Source organism: Synchiropus splendidus, chromosome 15, assembly GCF_027744825.2.
Source record: "Synchiropus splendidus isolate RoL2022-P1 chromosome 15, RoL_Sspl_1.0, whole genome shotgun sequence".
Lineage (NCBI taxonomy): Eukaryota > Metazoa > Chordata > Actinopteri > Syngnathiformes > Callionymidae > Synchiropus > Synchiropus splendidus.
Genome location: NC_071348.1, coordinates 13,857,633 through 13,877,260, shown reverse-complemented (window position 1 = coordinate 13,877,260; position 19,628 = coordinate 13,857,633). Strand labels below are relative to the sequence as shown.

General features: G+C 45.4%; 1 protein-coding gene across 5 annotated transcripts; it reads left to right on the top strand.

Annotated features, from left to right (window-relative positions):
• The first annotated feature begins 279 nt into the window (after positions 1–279).
• Positions 280–18,685, top strand: LOC128771798 (histone-lysine N-methyltransferase ASH1L-like). 5 transcript variants are annotated; one of them, XM_053887557.1, is made up of 14 exons: positions 281–732; positions 4,683–5,476; positions 6,284–10,238; positions 12,313–12,664; positions 12,848–13,015; positions 13,601–13,677; positions 13,742–13,815; positions 13,881–13,926; positions 13,999–14,039; positions 14,104–14,174; positions 14,242–14,417; positions 15,631–15,722; positions 15,801–15,932; positions 17,313–18,685. In XM_053887557.1, exons 2-13 carry the CDS (start codon positions 4,829–4,831, stop codon positions 15,915–15,917), a joined length of 5,817 nt encoding a protein of 1,938 aa, XP_053743532.1. In that variant the 5' UTR covers positions 281–732; positions 4,683–4,828; the 3' UTR covers positions 15,918–15,932; positions 17,313–18,685. The 5 variants fall into 5 exon arrangements, 3 of the variants coding, with proteins under 3 accessions (XP_053743532.1, XP_053743531.1, XP_053743533.1); XM_053887556.1 differs by having other exon boundaries at positions 17,217–18,685; XR_008416682.1 differs by lacking the exon at positions 17,313–18,685 and having other exon boundaries at positions 14,242–14,430; positions 15,801–15,857.
• The last annotated feature ends 943 nt before the right edge of the window (positions 18,686–19,628 follow it).

Genomic DNA, 19,628 nt, shown 5'->3' with positions numbered 1-19,628 from the left:
AGTACATTTGGAACACATTCGCATCTATTCATAAGACTGTTTAATACATTAGCCCCGTGTGTGACACGTTAAAGTAAAAAAAAAAAAAAGTTTCAGCTTGTCTTTAATAAATACACTCTGCGAGAGAACTGCAAATAACAGCGCGCTTTTATTTTCCGTCATTCCCCCTGCTGCTGAGAGTTAAGATGAAGGACTCTAGAGGGAGTCCTGATATCTAAGACGTCATTTGATTCCCTAAATCCTTACACCCCTCTGGGTCCCAATCGTCGCCATTTTATTGAGCAACTAAATATCCGTCCTCCTCCCGTGTCGCGTGTGATGAGATCCACGCCGCGGTCGTCTCCTCGCTCCCCTCCACGAAAATGGCCACGCAGTTGAATTCCTCGCGCACACGGTCGTAGTGGCACATCAGCGCCACGGACGGGCTCGTTTTACTGACGGCGTAACTTTCGCCAACACAAGAGCCAGCGCGCCACCTAGCTGCCAGCCGGGGATGCGTCGACTGTATGATTATGAAAACACCCGCGCCAATGTTGTTGCACAGTAGCCTCCGCGCTCCGATGAGCCCGAAACTCGGATTTAGGAGGTCCTCTAACCCTCGCTTGTCTCCATGATGCAACCACAGGGACATTACTGCTCCAGAGGCGGAGGATCCGTGTCAGAGCGAGGCGGGAGAGCCGGACAGAAACACCTTAACCTCCTGTCTTAACGCAGTTGGGACGCGCTTTTGGGGTAAGTAGCCTACGTAGCTTAATTTCAAATAGTCTCTATTAATGTGCGTAGGCCTGTCATCGGCAGCGAGATCATATCGGAGCGGGTTAGTGTGGAGACTGTGCATCCGCTTTGCGCTAATTTTATCCCTTGTTGCTGAGTGTGTTCTGTGCGCGAGGTGATATTTCTTAGTGGAGTGTTGCTTACAGCAGCAGAAGGCAGCCTGTGAGAATCACACGCACACACACACACACACGCACTTGTGGTGAGATCATTCCTCCTAGCCCTCGCTGCTGTTCGGTTGACAGTTTTTAGGAAGTAAGATTCGCGGTATGTCGACCTGAGCGAGGACAAACAACAACACGTGTGGTCGGTTTGTAAGTGCGACAGCGTTTCAAGGCGGAGGTGCGCAAAGTCATTTTGGAAAAGGAAGCTTGTGTTGACGTCCCAGTTAACCAGTAATAGGTAACACCCCCACTGGCCACTGTAGCTACAGTAACTCCAGTCAGCCCACTCTCCCACGCAGCTGCGACCCATAATGTCTGGCATTAGTATAAGCACGTTTGCGTAGTTGGCAGTAGCCGAGTAAAACTTTGCTGTCTGGTACAGTGCCGATCCATTTTGTTTCCTTCTGCTTATTACCGTGACTGGAAGAGAAGGTCGCGACCACGCCGATACTCGCACCTATGGGCACGCATCATCTGATATAAGCACTGTGGAAGGAAACCAGAGCAACTACTGAACTAGATTAGACAAGATCTGGCCATTAAACATAGCTTTTTATTTACAGCACTATACCTCGTATTATTCAGTTATTATTATGGATTGTCTTCATAGCTTTGTGCTGTGATTTTTGGTGACACGTTTATTTGACTGTTTTGAATGGTGGAGTCTTCCATCCAAAACCTGGATCTGGACCAAATCATCTCAATACACAACAGTAGATTTTTTTTTCGAAGGAAAGAAATGTAGCCACACTCATCCTTCTGTGTAAAATGTTTCGATGTACTCAAAAGGTTCACAGAGTCTGCAGCAGATTTTCACTTACGCCCGATCAAGTGTGTCCAAAGCGTGGGCCGGGGCAGCCCCTGATCAGATATTCAAGTGGGCACAGCCTTTGTATTAAAATCCATATCCAGCACTGTCACACAGAGAAGATATTAAACACTAAACAAGATGCCATAAGAACTGGCCTGTCAATTGAAAACAGAGATGCTAATGTTTATCTTTTCAGCATTTAAATGATAGTCAAAACCATTATAAGATGCAAGTGTTGTGAGGACTATTTTAGTTTCATTTGAAGACATTGATCTACAGAGTGCTGTTGAGTCACACTTTGTGAAAACCAAAAATGAAAGCTCACTGACAGATCCCACAGCATTTTCACGGACACTCCTTAGTCTGAGTCGCTCATGTTTCCCTTGTAACTATGTGCTTTTAATAAACAGACAAATTAACTTGGGGTTTAGTTGTTGTTGGCATTTCACCTTTGATACAGAAGTCATCTGAAGTTCCTTTTCCCGGTGGAAGGAGCGGTTTAAAGCCAAAGCTTCTTACTAGTGGTCTGAAAAGCCTTTATAGGGGGCGACATAGTGATGCATTCGAACTATCTGGTGATATCTCACCAAGCAGTTCCATTCTGTTTACACTGATGTCCTCTTGAATGGTGTAACAGTCCAGAGAAAATTACAGACTCCCAACTGAAGGAGGGCATGGAACTCACATCTGCTCTAAGTGGCTCTAAAAGCTGATATCAAATTGTTAAATTTAATAGGCATGGACTTGACTCAGGAAACAGCATGGTTGCTCGTCTGTGTAATCTGTTGGACTCAAAAGAATTGTGGACTAGAAGCCTCAGAGAGCACTGCTTCTCTCTCGCCTTGCAATTGCAACATTATTCCTAAATGTCTTTTTAACTCCCTGAACTAATGAAACAGTTATGTAACAGCTTTGTGCCTCTCAACCATCCTGCCACCTGTGCACCGATCCCTTTTGCATAAGTGGTGCAAAGCACCGTGAAACATCCAATGATAAGAGCTCCTGAGATAAACATTCGTTTTCTGCTTCATTTTGTGGATCAGCAAACTCATTTAAGCATCAGAGAACATTTGCACTTTCTCTGTATTCTTCTGATTGTTGATGTCTCCATATGGGCTAAAAGAAAACCATCTAAGGATTCTGGGATGTTCGCTGGCAAAGGAATCAACTGTGTGACCCAGTGGAATCACAGTGACGTATTCCTTGTCTTCACTAACTGCGAACAGAGCTCTGACTTTGAGTAGCATATACACTTGCACAGGCTCATACCCAGCTAGGCTACACTGGCGTTATCATGCAGATGATAATGGTGTTGTAGTTATTGATGATAACCCTCCAACGGAATGGGAAGGAAGCTGGAAATATGGCAGGCTATTATCTTGATTTAATCGTCGCCCGCGCGCTGCCAGAAGAATCACACAGACTTTGGTGTCAGGTCCACCTATCATCCTGTCAACATGAATAGCTTCTGGTCTAATGTTAGAATAATTCTGAGTTATGTTTCAGAGGTACAGTTCTGGAGAGAATAGAACGCTATTAGTATGCGCTTTGACTAATGTTGAATGGACTTGCCCTTTTGGGTTTGAAAACCTGCCAGTCTTATTCCCTCCAGCCACTTTGCACAACAAGGGCATAACTCTTCTATTCACTCTCCTTCTTCTCCCAAGATGGGTCAGACCTGTGGTAACAGCTGCCATACTGGTTTAAGACATCCACCTCCGAGGTTATTTTATCTAGTTGTGAGAATGCTTGGTCTTAGAAATGCTGTCCAAAATGGTTACGTAACAACAGTTACTGGAACAGATGTTGATTTGAGCCCAGTTTGATTCAATTGAAGGTTTTAGGGTGGAGGCACTGAGACAGGAGAAAATATCTTCAATTCTCTTGCAGGTTTCATTCTTTAGAGGATTGTATATTTCTTTAAAATGAAGTGAAAGCTGTGAACCGTGGCCGTCAAATGCGTTTTATTAGGAAAGGGATAAGTGTCTCTCCCCTTTAATAAGAGAAGGGGCTGAATAGGAGGGAGCATGGCTGCTTCCCTCAGACTGTTATTTTACAACCATGTAAGAGTAAAAGTTTTTTTTTTTCTGGGGCGGGAAATGTTATTTTAGGGCGTGTTACTTGCTGTAATGTCACATTAAAAGTCCATTTACAATGGGGGTCAATGAAAAGCTTTCTTGACTTGGAGGAAGCGATGGGAGGGGGAGAAATTTGCACTCTCCATTCCAAAAATAAGTTTTACCCATTCCTAAGGATTTGTGTTACCACTCTTGAAAGAGGAGGAGGGGAAGGGACAGTGAATGAGGGGATTTAGTCGTGAGAGGAGGAAAAGAATGAAGCGTAGGAGGGAATATGGTTCTGATTAACGCGGAGTTGACCGGTTCTGTGTGGTCGGTACGGAAGAGGAGAGCGGGCGGCTAGGGCTAATAGAGAATGTGTGTGATAGCTTACTGCCAAACAAGAAGAGGGGAGTTTTATGGAGAAAAGAAAGTACAGCAAAGTAGAGGGGGGGGGTGGGAGGAGAAGTGCTTGTGGAAGCAGCTGAGAACAGAAGGCACAAAGACAGTGGGCTGAGGAGGGGAGGAGACTGGAACAAGTGTTGAAGCCAGTGACAGGCTGATTGATTAAGACTTATTTAAGATTACGATTGGACTTAGATCACAAGATGTTGAGGCTGCGGACAACATTTTCCAGCGCTGATTTATTCACAGGCCGGTCTTACTGCGTGGAAATTCTGTGAATCATTGACTTCATTGTCCTCACTTGGATCTCTCTTCGGACATTGACTGGAGCACCTCTCGGCAGCTGCGTCCTATGAGGGGACTTTCCCCTCATTCTGGTGCCGCAACATCTGAGCCCAGTGAAATGACTAGTCATTGGTTTCTATCTTTCTGTCAGTCTAACTTGTCTCTCCCGCCCTCTCACTTTCTCAGATTGAGTCTGAAGAAAGATGCAGGGAACTTTCATCGCTGGATGAAGGGCCCTCTCTTTCTATTATCCACGCTTGGATCTGTTTATCACTTTTGACACCTGAGGACAGCTCTTTTTATACAACAGTACCTCCCCCCTGACGTCTCTGATGGACCAGAGGGTAAAGGGGGGTGCCCCTGCAAACGCAATTCTGGACCCCTCCCCAGAACTTGAAGACTCTGCCCAGGATGGACCGGCGGAGAAAAGGAGGAGGGTTGATGTAGAGAATGGAGAAGTACAGAGTACGGACCAGGAGCAGCAAGGGACTGGGAAAAAGAGAGAAGGACACAAGGCAGCAGTGTTGGAATTGCTTATTGAGGGACGATGTGGAAGCACCGGGCAGCAACCACTTCAGATAACTGGCAGGGAGACAAACTGCCCTGAGGGGAATTTACGACTTCGGATTGGACTGCAGGCCAAGCGCACCAAGAAGCCGCCCAAGAGCTTGGAGAGTTATGTTTGCAAGCCCACCATCCGTACATATCAGAGACAGGGCAGGGGGGGACCGCTGAGAGGGGAGGGCGAGGGGCAACAGAGTAAAACCAGCTCTGTTCCCACCGAGGCAAACAGGGAGAATCACTCAGTCTTGGATGGCGTCCAGACCACATCCAAACAAGCTGCATCTGCTGCTTCAACAACACTTGCGTCATTATCGCCATCTTCATCATCGCAGCTGCGATCGTCGGTTTCATCGTGCACGACTGCTTCCAGTCCCACCAGTGTCTCCGCCAGTCAAGGGACCAAGCCTGCCAAAAAGGTAAAACTAAGAGTGTGCTCGACTGAAATGATCATATCTGGTCGCCGATGACCAGTCAGTTATCTTATCTTCAGCTTCTAGCTCACTGTTGGCCGTGCACTCTCATGTGGAGCGTCATAAGGTCAAACAAGCAATTGTCTGACTTCTGAAACTTAAGCCGCGCATTTGAGTGATCAGCCCCATAAATAGGACAACAGCACAGCAACCACTTGGAGCTGTTACAGACATTGGCCCATCAGTCCTTTTTGACAATCACCCAAGGGGAAGCTTATTGCTTTAGCTGCTCAAACCCCGCTCAAACTGCAGCAGATCAAAATTACAGGACAAGTACAAAATGTCAGTCCTCATCTGTATTAGTGGCAATTTATAGCTACCAATAGCAACGCTTTGACTTGCTTTTTTTCCCTCTGTGCCTGCTTTCTATATCGGTCCCCATGCTATTTTTACTTCCCCTCTTTTCTCTACCTGCTCTCATTTATCTCTCATTCCCCACTCCGTCGTACTCTCTCTGTATTCCTCGGCCTTTGTATTTCTCCTTTTTGTGTCATTCCCGTTTCCATCACCTCACTCTTCCTCCTCCCTGTGCTTGATCCCTTCATTATTCCTTGATAAGTTGTAAGGCTCGTGCTCTTCTGTAGTTGTTTTACTGCAAATGTCCAAGAGCAATTATCTTATTTTAAGATTACAAATGTAGATTACATTTGTGAAAACTGAATTTGTTTGATGTTTGATGTTAAATGTGGCTGAGTAAATGTTCAGTTCAACCAGGGAAGGCCATAACAAAAACAACATGTTTGCAATCTCCAGGCTCCACTCAGTCCAGCTGATAATGCGGAAGAAAATTCAAATGGCTCAACGCAGAAGGTGAAGAAGGAGAAACCTGCTACTGTCAATGGCCAAGCGCCTCCTGCAGGTCTCAAACTTGGATCCAGCTCAGCAGACCAGACACCATCCTCTGCTATTGCATGCACTCAAAGAACCTCTGCCACAGAAGGTGGGAATGACGGAGAAACCAGTGAAAACAGGAGTTCTTTGGCGCAGACCAAGAGGCAGAACCGTCAGTCTAACAGCAAAGGCTCTGCTCCAGAGCTTGTTGTTCCCTCTTCCCCAAATGGTGTTTCATCTAAAGGCTCACCGTCAAGAACCTCAAACCCCAGCAACTGCCATAAAGAACACACACTTTCAAAAAAGCGTAAAACTGTCTCTCCGGATTCTCCCTCTCCAGAAGCTGACCCCACCATGGAGCACTCTTCCGTCCAATCCCGAAACCAGGAAATTCCGACAGACTCTTCCACTGAAAGAATAAGGGATAAAGAGAGGAAATTAAAGAAAGACAAAAAGAGGGAGAAAAAGTCAAAGCAAGACAGATCGGAATCTGAAATGACAAGGGATGATGGCGATGAGGATGGCAAAAAGAAGAGAAAAGAGCGAGGGAAAGACGACAAATCAAGAAAAGAGAAAGACAAAAGAAAAAAGACTGATGTTACTCATGAGGAGCAAAACTTTGAAAGAGACAAAAAGAGGGATAAAAATAGCACAGAGGCACCAAGAAAAGAGGATAATAATGCAAATGTTGGAGAGGTGATTGAGCGCTCGAAACAAGATCAGATCTCTAACACCATGAGCTCTCATGAATCGGAAGAGGAGGACGGGGCAGATGACGACTGCACCCCGGTCTCAGAAACTAAGCCTGCAACAGGTGATGCCAATAAATCAAAAGATCTTGACATCTCAAAACACTCTACGGCGCCTCCTACCCTCCACTCCTCCTCGCCCTCGCCACCAACTGCCCCTATTTCACCGCCTTCATCGTCCCAGGAGCAGGACAGCAGGCCACTAAAGAAGCGAAAGGCCAGACGCCCCAGTTGGACGAAACTAGTGCAACGTGCTCAGAGAACAGAAAATCTGGAGCCTTCGTCAGAGTTGGTAAATAATCCCTCAAACCCGAAAACACCGCTTTCTGTAAAGGCTAGTGTAAGACAGCCTGATGAGTCACCCAAATCCTCATCCTCCTTCTTTTCTGGCACCTCCTTACCGCCCTCATCTGCAAACAAACCATCCTCTCCAAAGCTAAATCTTCCCTTATCAGCTGATCCACCCCCAATAAATAAATTTCCTCAAAGCCCCAACAGAAAAAGGGGGCGCCCAAAATCATACACTCTGAACTCGGATGAGCCCTTGCTGAAGAAGTCAACAGCTGAGTTCCCACCACCGGCAAGTCGTGGTGCTTCGGAAGCTAATGGGCTGGAATCAAGTTCAGTACTCGACAAAGATGCTGAATGTAATTTCAACTTGAAAAGGCGCGGCCGCCCTTCCAAACATTCTCTTTTTGTGGAGCAAACTAAAAATGCATTTAATCAAACTAAAGGTGAGGATGGAAGTAAACATTTCCATTCGGCTGAAAAGGGAAACAGACAGATGAAGATTAAAAGAATGTTGAATGAGATGAAGAAGAGGAAGAAGAGGAGGCTAAAGGTATTAGAGACTAAAAAGCAAGGGAAGCAAGGTGGCGGAACATTTCAAGAGACCGCTTTGAAGTCATGTCAGTCTATTGGAAGTACAAGCGTACACACGCTTTCAAGCCTGACCTCCTCATTTGGTGGCAAGCTTGGCCCACAGATCAATGTGAGCAAGCGGGGTACAATCTACATGGGGAAGAGACGAGGACGCAAACCCAAAGCCCAGACAGTGTTTCAAAATTCCAAACTGCAAACCCAGAACAAGTCTATGTTTACTCACCCCTCTGAAACATCTTTATTTTCTTATAACCAATCCCATCCTGCACCTTCTCACCCGTTTCCCTCCCCATCGCTTACCCACTCAAGTGGGGCTCAGAGTCCTTACAGTGAAGGAAGCGTGGCAGAACAGACCTCCTCACTTCTCTTTCCCCACCCCTTTTTTCTGCCTTCTCCGACCTCCTCTTGCACGTCCCCACGTCCCCCCTCCACTGCTTCTCTGTCTCCTTTTGTGAAAAAGAGCTGTCCCTGTCAGGGAAGACACAACTTCCCCTTTCACCAGTCTTCCTGTAAGCTCTCCTGTCTGACCCCCCCTTTGCATAACACACCTAGTTCTCCTGGGCACCTGAAGGAAGCCACTCCATCCCCCAGAAGTGAATCACAGAGCGAAGAGACGTTGCCTAGTGACAGTGGAATTGGAACAGACAACAACAGCATCTCAGAGCGAGTAGAAATGAGAGGAGCTCGCGGAATCCTCCGATTGGGTCAAACATCGGGCATGATGAACGGGAGTCAGAAACACTTGCCTCTTTTGGACCACTCTTCAATCGCCTCGCCACGCTCTCTAATTCCACGACACATAAACCCCATCTCAAACACAGTGTCCGCCGAGCGCCACCGGGAGCGCCACCGGCACAAGCGGAAAGACTATAACTGTGCACCCTCCTATGCCTGCCTGTGCTCTTGCTCTGGAAACAGCAAGTGCACCCATTCAGACTATTACGCTTGCCTTGGGCACAGTGGACTGAAGAGACAAAAAAATAAACATAAAAAGAAGCACCAGCAGTTGCACATGCATGATCCAGACTTCCTATCGGAACTGGAGGATCTTATTGGTCTACTCAGTGAGATTCATATTGGAAAGAGAACCTGGGGAAGGATGGGTCTGGGACAGGGATTTGACACAAGCGGAAATGCACCTGGGGGAAGGCGCCATGTTTCCTCTTCACATCATCGATCCAACATCTTCAGGATTAATCTTAATGGCTTCTACTCCCCTCACCCATCTACTTATCCGTCCAACGCTCCATACACCCACCAGCCTTTCTACCCCTGCCAACCGCTGCACTGTAACAGGAAGTCGGACCGCAGACAATGTGGTTGCCCTTCGAAATTTCAAGATTCCATTGAAAATGTGGGCTTTTACAGCAGCTATCCACAGCTTTATCACCACCTCCCTAACTCGTACCCGCTCACGGCGCCGCACCAGTATGCGCCACATCAGCCACACCACGCTCACTTCCTCATCAATCCCGCTAGGTTTCGCAGGCGGAGAGGCAGACTACTCAGAGAGGGGACCTTAGGAGGGGAGATGGAGGGAGAGTTTGGCGGAAGCAGCTTCGGAGGCCCACACCTTAGCTCAGGGTACACGTCTTGCCTCCCCCGTGGCTTCAGCAGAAGTGACCACAAACATAAACACAGACACAGGCAATGTGAACAGGTGGAAGGTGAGGAGCTGCCCGAGGACGAAGAGGAAGATGATGTAGACAGAGACAACTTTCAAAGTTCCAAACCAAAGTCAAGGTTCATTTTGGGGGAGGGCAGAAGTGTGAGAAAAGGGACAAAAGGATTAAAAAGTATGCCGTCTAAAGAATCACCATGGCTACGTGAGAAGAGGACGGAGTACTTCTCCCCCGCTGCCTCTTCTTCCACGCCTTCAGCAGAGAGATTCAAGCATACATCCCTAACGTCACTGGGACTTGGTTCTACACACCTGTCCTCATTTGGAGGAGGTTGGGGGGGTCTTGGCCAAAGTTGGGCCAAACTAGGAAGTTCGGGATTTGGAGGTTTTCGATCCTTCACAGGTGAGAGGAATACAAGCCGAACGCCAGATGGTGAGAGCAGAGAGGAAACTCTACATCTGAGTAAAGCGACTGAATCACCGACACACACCAACCTGTTTGCGTCTGCTGCCACAGCAACAGAAGTTTCTGGCTTCAGGCCGGGACTGTCCAGTAGGAATCAGGGAAGTGGAGACAAGTCACGGAGGAGTGAGGAACCATCTTGGACGGAGAGAAGAGAAGCAGGTAGGAGACAAATGGAGAGATACAATTGATGCTCAGCAAACATTAAGTATGTTTTATGTTCTGGTGTCAGCTTTGTTAGAAGTTAAAGAAAACTCTTTAGTTTCAGGATTACAGTTTCTATTGCCACAAACTGTAACATGATCACCCAGCTTAGTTGCTTTCAATTGCCTGGGGCACATGTTTTTTTCACAACAGCAGGAAATCCGATTGCTGTGGACACCAGCTCTGGATAGCTTGTTTGAAACACAAGAAGTGATAACAACAACACAGCGCTGCCACATGTTTTGTGGCTAGATGAATAAATGACTGGAATAGATTGATCCGCCATGAGAGTTAGGACAGTTGCACTTCAGGTCGAGCACATTTGTTGTTGTTTAATACACATCAAAACTTAGCAAACTCTCTAGCTCTCCTGCAGCCCTGTTTCACTCACTTCCAAAAGGTTTTCAGATTCAGGGCAATGTGATGACATTAAATCATGAACAATCTGAACATGTTGATGACCTACCAATATGAGGATATTGCATGGATCTGTCACATTCTTTCTATACACTATAGATCTATGCTGATGCATTGACTTAACCAGCTAGTGTGCAGCGAAGAAGCTGGTCAAATGCACAATTTCCAGTTGTTTTCCTGTGTATGTGTGTGTGTGTGTGTGTGCATGTGTGTGTGTGTGTTCGCGCGTGTGCGTGTGTGTTCGGTCGCAAAAGACTTTCTGCGCAGAATAAATGTTGTAATGAAGCTGAGGCAAAGAGTGTTAAAGATTTGCCTGGCAATTCACCAGACTAGAATAACATCATGCAAAAAAGAGTGTTAAAATTGAAATGCTTATTTAAAATAAATAAATTACTAAAATAGCAAATCGTGATATATTTTTGCTATATTGCACTCGCCTTGTGGAGACATTTTTAAACAAATACATTTTCTGCAATTAGTTTCTACAAATAACATGTAAAAAATAGCAGAGTGTCTGTAGCTACAATTTTTCACAAATTAAAAGGGATTTTCAACAGGACTTTTGACTAAGCACAGTTGCACTTCGGTCGAGGTTCCTTTGGTGGTGTGCCTCAAGACTTGAACAAAGTATGCCATGTCTTAAAGAAGGTTGAAAAACACTGGTCTAACTTGTGTGTTCAATAGAGCTTTTCTGGAACTGTCTGTTTATTTATTTGCGCTCTGCTAGTTTCAGCATGGAAGAGCCTTTCGTCAGTAGGGATGAAATTATATAGCAAACCATATTTATTAATGCCATCAGACCAATGTGGCCCAACGGCCTCACGTTTGACACGTCTGTTCTAGAGTTACATTTTCGGGGCAAGTCATAGTCCTTTCCTAAAAGCGAACCACACATACCTGGTGTTTTGCTAACCACCAAATTGGCTATTTAGAGACCTGCATCCAAAACCAGCGCAGCCCACTTGATTTCACACCAGAACATGGTCAAACTCATAAATCATCAATGAGAGATGGTTATTGAGGCTTTCCGAGATAGTAGCCGGTTTGTTTTCTCCTGTGGCTACAAATCGTGTTTCACATTTTTGGGCTTGAACCCTAAACCTGTCTGTGTGCACTGTAGTTCTTAGGTTGCCACGTAAACGCTCAGTGACGGGCTATTCTCCTTACATCTCTTGAGATCATAGTCTTACTCCTAAACTTCTGTCGAAATCACTGGAGCTGTGGTCGGAAAAGTAAATCTGCTGCGTTATAAACAGATGAATAATGACTCACTTGTCCAATGGCAATACCGACTTGGCTTTTTGTTCTTAGCAAGACTCATCAGACTAATTTAGTTTTAAACCAGGAATGTGTTCTGCCTGTGTGTGTGTGAGGACATAAATGACGTTTTATGCATTTCCCAGAAGTAATCTGGTCAGAGGAAATGCTATGACTCATCTAATCTTGTGGCCCCTCTGAATGACTCAGCTGCGTCACCTCACACCTCCCGTCGGTTCAATCGCTGATCCACATCTGTCTCATTTCCTTTCCGCCATTGACACCCCACCCCACCCTCCCCGCCTGCCTCCTTCTGCCACAACCCTTCCTCACCCGCCCCGTGATTCAAAACCTGCAGGTTTACAAGGTGACTTAAGAAGCCGGGGGCTGCAGAAATGTGCGCCAAAATCCGACCACGTCACGGCGAACAGCAAAAGGAGCAGAGGACGGCCCAGAAAGAACCTCGTGCCCTCCACTTCATCTTCCCCCTGGCATTCCTCTCAAACCACTTCCCCTATATCATCACCTGACAACGTGCCAACAAGCAGCCTCAAGAGAGACGGAAGAGTGGTGGCAGGGAGGAGAGGAGAGAGGTGGAGAGAAGAGAGAGATTGGGAAGCAGGCAACACCAGGCAGTCAGTGACAGAGCTCTGTGCCGCGAAAAAGAAAGTGAGAAAGACCAAACACGATGCCCCTCCCTTTCTTCAGAGGTAAACACTCCATCGTCACTTCACAGCACCTGAGTTGGTTCACCTCAGAATACATCGTAACAACTCACCTGCTGCTATATTAACCCGTCGGTTTCAGCACTGTGTGCTAAACCAGTGCCTCTCCTTTTTTTCTTTTTTCTCTCTATCATTCTCTCTCTCCTTTTCTTCGTGCTTTCTTATTAGTGTCAGTGACGATGAGCCAGAGGATGACACTGAATGTTTCAGCCAATCAGATGTCGACCAGACTGTGCCCAGACAAGAAACTATCCAAAGAGAGGAGAGAACAGATGGTCCTCCCTGCAAGAAGTTTCTGACGGCTGGTCTGTACTCTGACGATTACAAAACTTCAGAGTAAGTATCTTTTCCAGAAATCCGTTTTGCTTTGCTACACACTTTTACTTTCTGAAATAGACATTTCTTTTCTTTCCATTGTGCCATATTTGCACGCAAACAGCTGGATTCACGTGAGAGGTCTATTGGTGTCACAGCGCTGTTGATGTCAATACGCCAACTCCTGCACTGTTTCTTTCTATGACAAGATCATAACCCAGAAAAATGCTCTAGCAATGTTCAAAGTGATTTGTCGAAATATTAATGGAAACCAAGGTGTCGAGAAGTTTGGAGACCGAGTTAGGGATATAAGATGGTTCATGGATGTGACAAGAGGAAAACATGAGGAGGTGCGATTAGGACGGTGAATGAAGTAGTACTGCTCAACATAAACTTGTTCGAGAGGCTCAGTCAGTTGGAACACTGACAAAGTAGTCTGGGTTGGTGAACCCCGCCTGGAATCCAAGTTGAAGCACCAAGGGTGGACGCATGTGAGAAAAATAGTCCTGACTCTTCCTAGTCATCTGGGTGTGTGCGATTATATTGAGGTCATACACAGTGTCTTCTAAACCACAAAAATAAAACTGAAATCGGGTCTCTTGATAGTCCTCCCTCCCAGGCCCAGGGGGTTTGCACGGCAGAAGAGCGCGACTTCAGCCTTCTGCCAGCACCGATCCATGTTGGTGAGCAAGCACACACTGAAGCAACATTTCTGTTCATTCTTTGAAGTAAATTATGTCTCTTCAGGAAAGTACCTAAGGCTAAAGCGGATCCATTTTCAGCTGCCGTACGAAGTGATGTGGCTGTGGCGACACAACAAGGTACTTTGTAGAAAGCAGTGCTTTTAAAGATGGAGGATTTCATGATTCTGACTGTCTTGTTCCAGCTGTGCAGGCAGCCTGCTGTCCCGCTGAAGAGGAAGCGCCGCTATTGTAAGTGTCACCCACAACAGTCTAATGAAGGTCCATTCGGAGTCTCATTTTTATTTCCTCTCTCAATGGCAGGTCGGCTGAAGGAGAAGCACGTGTCCTTTCACCAGTCGGCAGTAAGTGTCCACACTTGATCTGAAGGTACAGAGCATGTATCCCATGATATTTTCCTCTATACAGGAAGAGAGCTCCAGTGACATCACAAACCTTTTTCCTCACCTCAACATGGAGCCACTGTCTAGCAGTGAGAGGTATTGAACTGACTTTTTATTTAAAGTCTGAATGTCTAAATCTAACATAATCCTGTGGACAATTCAGGAGCTTCGTGGTGAACCATCACATCTTCCTGGTGAGGAACTGGGAGGTGGTGAGAAACCGACAGATGCGTCTGAAGATGGGCAGAATGAGGGAGAGAGACACCGAGGAAGAGGGGAGGAGCTCCGTGCATCCGTCTTCCGATGAGGCCGATGAGGAGGAGAGCCACATCAAGTCAGGTCCATGAAACAAGTGTGTGTGTTAGCTTTCGTTTCTGTGGGCGTTTGTGTATCCATGGACGAATGAATGCGCTGACATGATTCACCCCGACTAGCTTCTCTCAAGATGGAGGGTCACTCCAGAGAAGTGTAGAACACACCTCCCAGAGAGTTGTGGTTTATCTGCACCTGTCTAGATACTCAACACTACTCGCTTTATCAAATCACTTTGTCAGGAGGCCAACAGGGACGCAGACGCTACGAAGTAAGTGCAGCGAAATGAAAGCTTCAACATATTCTTCCTTGTGACCGTTGGAGCTTTTTCAAGTATTACTTTGAAAGGAAAAAAGAAAAAATCCTCCACTGAAACTTGCAGATAAAACATAGCAGCGAAGTCACTGAGAACTGAATTAACTTTAATTCAGGGGTGGCCAAGAAACACATTACACACTGGCACTATTGTGAGCGGCTGTCGAAGCAGTTCATTTCAAAGACATTGTTTTTGAACATTGTGGGTAAGTAAAGCAGCTTTCATTTTTTTGTTAATGATTGCCAAAAAATAAGTTGCATTTTGAGCTAAGGTTTTTTTTTTATTTTAAAATTGCTCTGAGACATATTTGAGCATTAACAACTGCATTAAGATTTCTTAGTAAAATAATTCTTATTGAAGGAGTAAGACAAATGTAGGTAGAGCTCAACAGGGGCAGGAGTCAAACTGGAAACCATCGTTTCTACAGTTGTACTCGGCTTCAAAGTAGCCAGTAGCCATGTATGTATGAGGAAACATTTTGAATTATTGAACTGACATATGCAGAAAACTTTTTTTTTTTTTTAAATCACATATGTCTACGTGCTCGTGATTTGGACGTGCTGAATTCAGTGTGAGAAGCTTGTGTGTAACTTTGTGTGTGTCTGCTTTGCTTGCAGTCTCATATTTGTCTTGCCTCTTAAATTCATACTCGGCAGGAAAGACTAAGTGATTTTCCAACCACAGAATGTCAGCTTGCAGAAATGTTTCCCCGTGTCTGTCATCCAATGCTGGTGTCCAAAAACCCAGCAGGCATCAGCTTTCCCCATTAACACTGTAACCACACAGCTCCAACAAAGCCTCCTTGCCTCATCGCAAATAAGGAGACTTGCATAAGTACAAGAAATGTTTTGTTAGGCTGGATCGCTGCCCACCTCGGCCACGCTCATTAAAATGCAAAATACTGTGTGACCTCTGACCTTCCAGATCAACCAGTGGGAGTGGAGATGGCAGTTTACAGCGGTGACCTCCACCACCAGAGTCAGCACACCTCCAACTCACTCACTGCCAGCTCCCGCGTGAGTGGACAGATCCATGGAAACTGTTATCCTGCAGATTGTTTTATCTGTTTTTGTGATCACCATTATGTTTCACAGCAAACCAAAACCCCGAGAAGACGAGAGGAGAGGGGAGGGAAGCCGAGGGAAGACGACAGCAGAGAAGAGAGGGGGAAGAGGTTGGATGATTTACTTCTGACCCTGCGGCATTTATAAGCTACAAACTCCGAGGTAAACATGGCTCCGGTCGTGGCCACATTTTTTACATAAAGTACATTGTTTGGAGACCGATCCAGCAGTCGAATTATAATAAGCGCAGACTGTTTTTGTAGGAAAACTCATGGTGTGTTTAAAGAGTGAGTTATTTGAGGTTGGTGCTGTTGCCTCACAACACAGAGGTCGGGATGTGGTAGTACAATGAAGGCTTTGATTACATAAGGCTCCTCAGCCGGGGTTTCTTCTCATAGCAGCGGCCAAACTTCAATGTGAGCAACTCCTTGTTCTCAGTGTGAATGACTTAAAAACTGACAAGAACTGTCCTGTCATCATGTCTGCAGCATATGATCGAGGAGTTCAACGCCAACATGAATGGTAGCCAAATCTAAAGCCACGTTTCTGTGGTGATTGGAAGTCATCGCTTTTCTCTCGGAAATGGAAATTGGATGTTGTGGGCGGAATAGTCAGCACCATTGTTTGAAACCATTTTAACACTAAGGGATATGTTTCTGCTGTAATGATACAATACTACTGCAAATGAATATTGTCTTTTGGCATTTCCTGTTCACTCTGCACTGGGCCAGGTGACTTCCCTGTTCTTTCAGTTTTTTTCAACAAAAACAATTGAAAGTATATACATAATATCATCCTGATATGTTCTTTGTTAAAGAGAATTGAAGTAATATCCTGCATATAAATTATAAAGTAGAGAGGCACCCAGAGAGAGCTGAACTCCGCGATAGCCACAACCCAAATATAAACACTACACTTATTATTTCTACATAATTTCATACTTATTTTGAATCCAAAAGAATTATGGATCCTGACGTCATCCATAATCGCATAGTCAACATTTCGTTGATGTATTTATCAGATATTTAGTGAGGCACTTCAACATAATAGAATTCTCTGAACCCTTACATGAGCTCGATGAAAGCCTCAGGTGTGGCACCATATTCCCCGTCCCCCACCAGGTTGTTGCCACGTCTGCTATACCGCCTTTACTCCTTTCAATCCACTCATAGGTGCACAATTTTAAATGCTAAAATAGCATATCTTCACATGAAATAGTGTCCAACAACCTTGGTTAGTCTGAAAGAGAAACCATTTCCACACTCAAAGATGAAACCATTGCTGTTCTGATCTTCTACTTTGTCTTAATAATCATTTTGAAGCCCAAAAAAGAAGTAAAAAATGAAATCTGATGGAGTGATTTGCTTTGCCAAAAGACGGTGACCTACAATCTTGAGAGGAGCTTCTTTTAGATGCCTCTGTTGACTGTAGCTTGCTCTCGTGCAGGTGGGACCTCTCTGAAAGTGGGACCAGGCCCACCTGAGGAAAGACGGACAGAACCTGCTCTAACGTTTCCATCTCTCCCGTGGTCTACATTTACAGAGAAAGGCAACTTCTCACACATGGACTGCGCTGAAGGCTGTCGCAGCAGTGACGGAGTCATGGAAACAGAACCGAAGACGGACATCTTAGATGACCGAATCAGACCAGCTGAGATAAATTTGCACTAGTGCTGGATGAACAAGCACACTAAAGACTAGATGTATGCCCAGCTGCGTACACTTTGATTGCTCTGACTTCAGCACCTTAAGCAGCGTGATCGAGCCACAATCGTCGCCCTGAGACTGTAAATTTGGCTTTGGAGTTTGTTCATGCTAGGATTTGTTTGCTTTTTAACAAACAGCGCACCTTGAGGAAAGGAAACCAGAAGAAGTGAGCCAGTTCAAAAACAACTTTTTACTTTGCTGAAACAGTTTCTGCTCTGTCCCAGTGAATAGGCCCGGGTGACGGGAGGGAGGGCAGCGCTGGGGTGAGGGGCTAGATTTAGGAATTTTGGCATTGCTGCCAGAGAATTTCTAATGTTTTAAAGAGAAAGTATTTTTGTTAAGAAGAGAGGCTTAATGCACTATATATATTAAAGAAACAAGCGAGCTATAGTAACGCTAGCGGTCACTACTCTCAGTATTGCTTCCTGGCTGGACATGCGGAGGGGAGGGGGTTGTTTTTGTTTACTTCAGGCTGCCTTTGAGAACGTTTGCTCCAGAGCAATGACAATCAGAATGTCTGAGAGAGAGAAGCTAGAGGGCAACAAAAGGGAATGTTGCGCAGCGCTGATTTGCCCCACGTCGAAGTGCCATGTCATGTATGTACCAAGCAAACTCATGCAGTCTTTAAAAGCAATATCTCCTCTTCAAGGACTTTGTAAGAACTTCCCTCGTTTTTTTTTTGTTTTTTTTTTAAGTTGTTTATATGTAGTGTTCTTCTGTACATAGAGCTTCGTAGTGACTGTACATAAACAACAGTAGTGTTAAACACAAGATCGGGATTACATTTTTAGCAAATTACACCGCTGACCAATACATTTCACCTTGAGGTTGACTATGATTGTATATGATTTGAATAGAATACTTGTCTCTTTTATAGCAAATGTGTTTTTTATTGGTCAGACAATCAGTGACTTTTTTTTGTTTGTTTGGTTTTTTTCAGTAGTGTGTCTATAAGAAAAAAAAAATAGCCAAGAAAGTGCAATTTCTTTAATTGTTTACATGCTGTCAGTGTACCTTCCCTTCCTTTTCTAACTAAGCCAGTCGAGGATATACCTTTATAGGTTATTTATCTAGTTTGCATGACACATAACCATTTGCCTGTAAAACGTCTGACCTAAAAGATGGTCACAGTTCAATGCCATAGAATGTCTGTGCAAAATATCTCCCCCCCTATATGCATATTAATAAAGCATCTCATAACTACCAGAACCGGACTCTGCATCCTTGTTTTGGGTCAAACGCCGCAGTGGTTTGTGACCGTCTCGCGCTCACAGTGCTATCTAGTGGCGTTAGATTGTATTCATCACAGCGTGTTGTCCTCTATAATGACCCACAAAGGAGGAAGAGGAACAGAGCTGCAGGGTGGGGGAGGGATTCAGCACACCCAGGAGACCAGTTCTCCTCTCTGTCCTTCACAACATCCAGGGATTTGTTCATCCAAGTTAATTGGTTGGGTTGTAATACATTTGCCTGGATCTGGGCGAGGGATGGCTGTGCAGTCAAATCCTGGCTCAAGTTTAACGCTATACAAACTCATGATCTGCACGTGAAGCCGCCTTTCCTAATGGAGTGGTCACTACCTTTTCTGCTACAGATGGACGACAGACTTCCTGTCAGGCAGGAAGCAGTCAGCTGGGGAGGCATTCCACTGACTCATAAGGCTGTGTTCCATCATCTGTGTTCCCTCAAGCTGTGGGAGATGGCTGAGAGTGTGGATGGAGATTAGCCCACTTACTTACCAGAAGTGGGGAAACTGGTGCAAGACTCACCTCAGTTCACTAGTCAAGTGGACATCTTCACCTAGGTGGTGTCGGCTCCAGTTTACTTGCACGCTGAGATGATCTTCACCTCCTGCATCACTGTTTGGTTCTCAGCTGTCAGCCACCAGAAAAGCTATCGGTTTCACTGTTTCATCCCTCCAGTGGCTGAACATTGACGGGTGAGTCTACTCACCACTTTGACTTGTTTTTTCAGGGAGGTACTGCGATTGGAATGCATGATATCATCCACAACAAGATGGTAACTGCGGGCTGTTTCAGGATGTTGTGCCTCCTTTCTTTTCTTTAGACAGGTGCATTGATGTGAGTCTGAAGTTCTGAATGTCTCTTAGAAAAAAGGGCGAGAAGCTTGGACATCTGGGAGCTCCTCCACA

Bases quoted from the DNA above. Each gene is read 5' to 3' on its own strand.
- LOC128771798 (XM_053887557.1), top strand. From the start codon at position 4,829: ATGGACCAGAGGGTAAAGGGGGGTGCCCCTGCAAACGCAATTCTGGAC. The intron at 5,477-6,283 runs GTAAAACTAAGA...TGCAATCTCCAG, and splicing joins GGACCAAGCCTGCCAAAAAG to GCTCCACTCAGTCCAGCTGA. The intron at 13,678-13,741 runs GTGAGCAAGCAC...ATGTCTCTTCAG, and splicing joins GCCAGCACCGATCCATGTTG to GAAAGTACCTAAGGCTAAAG.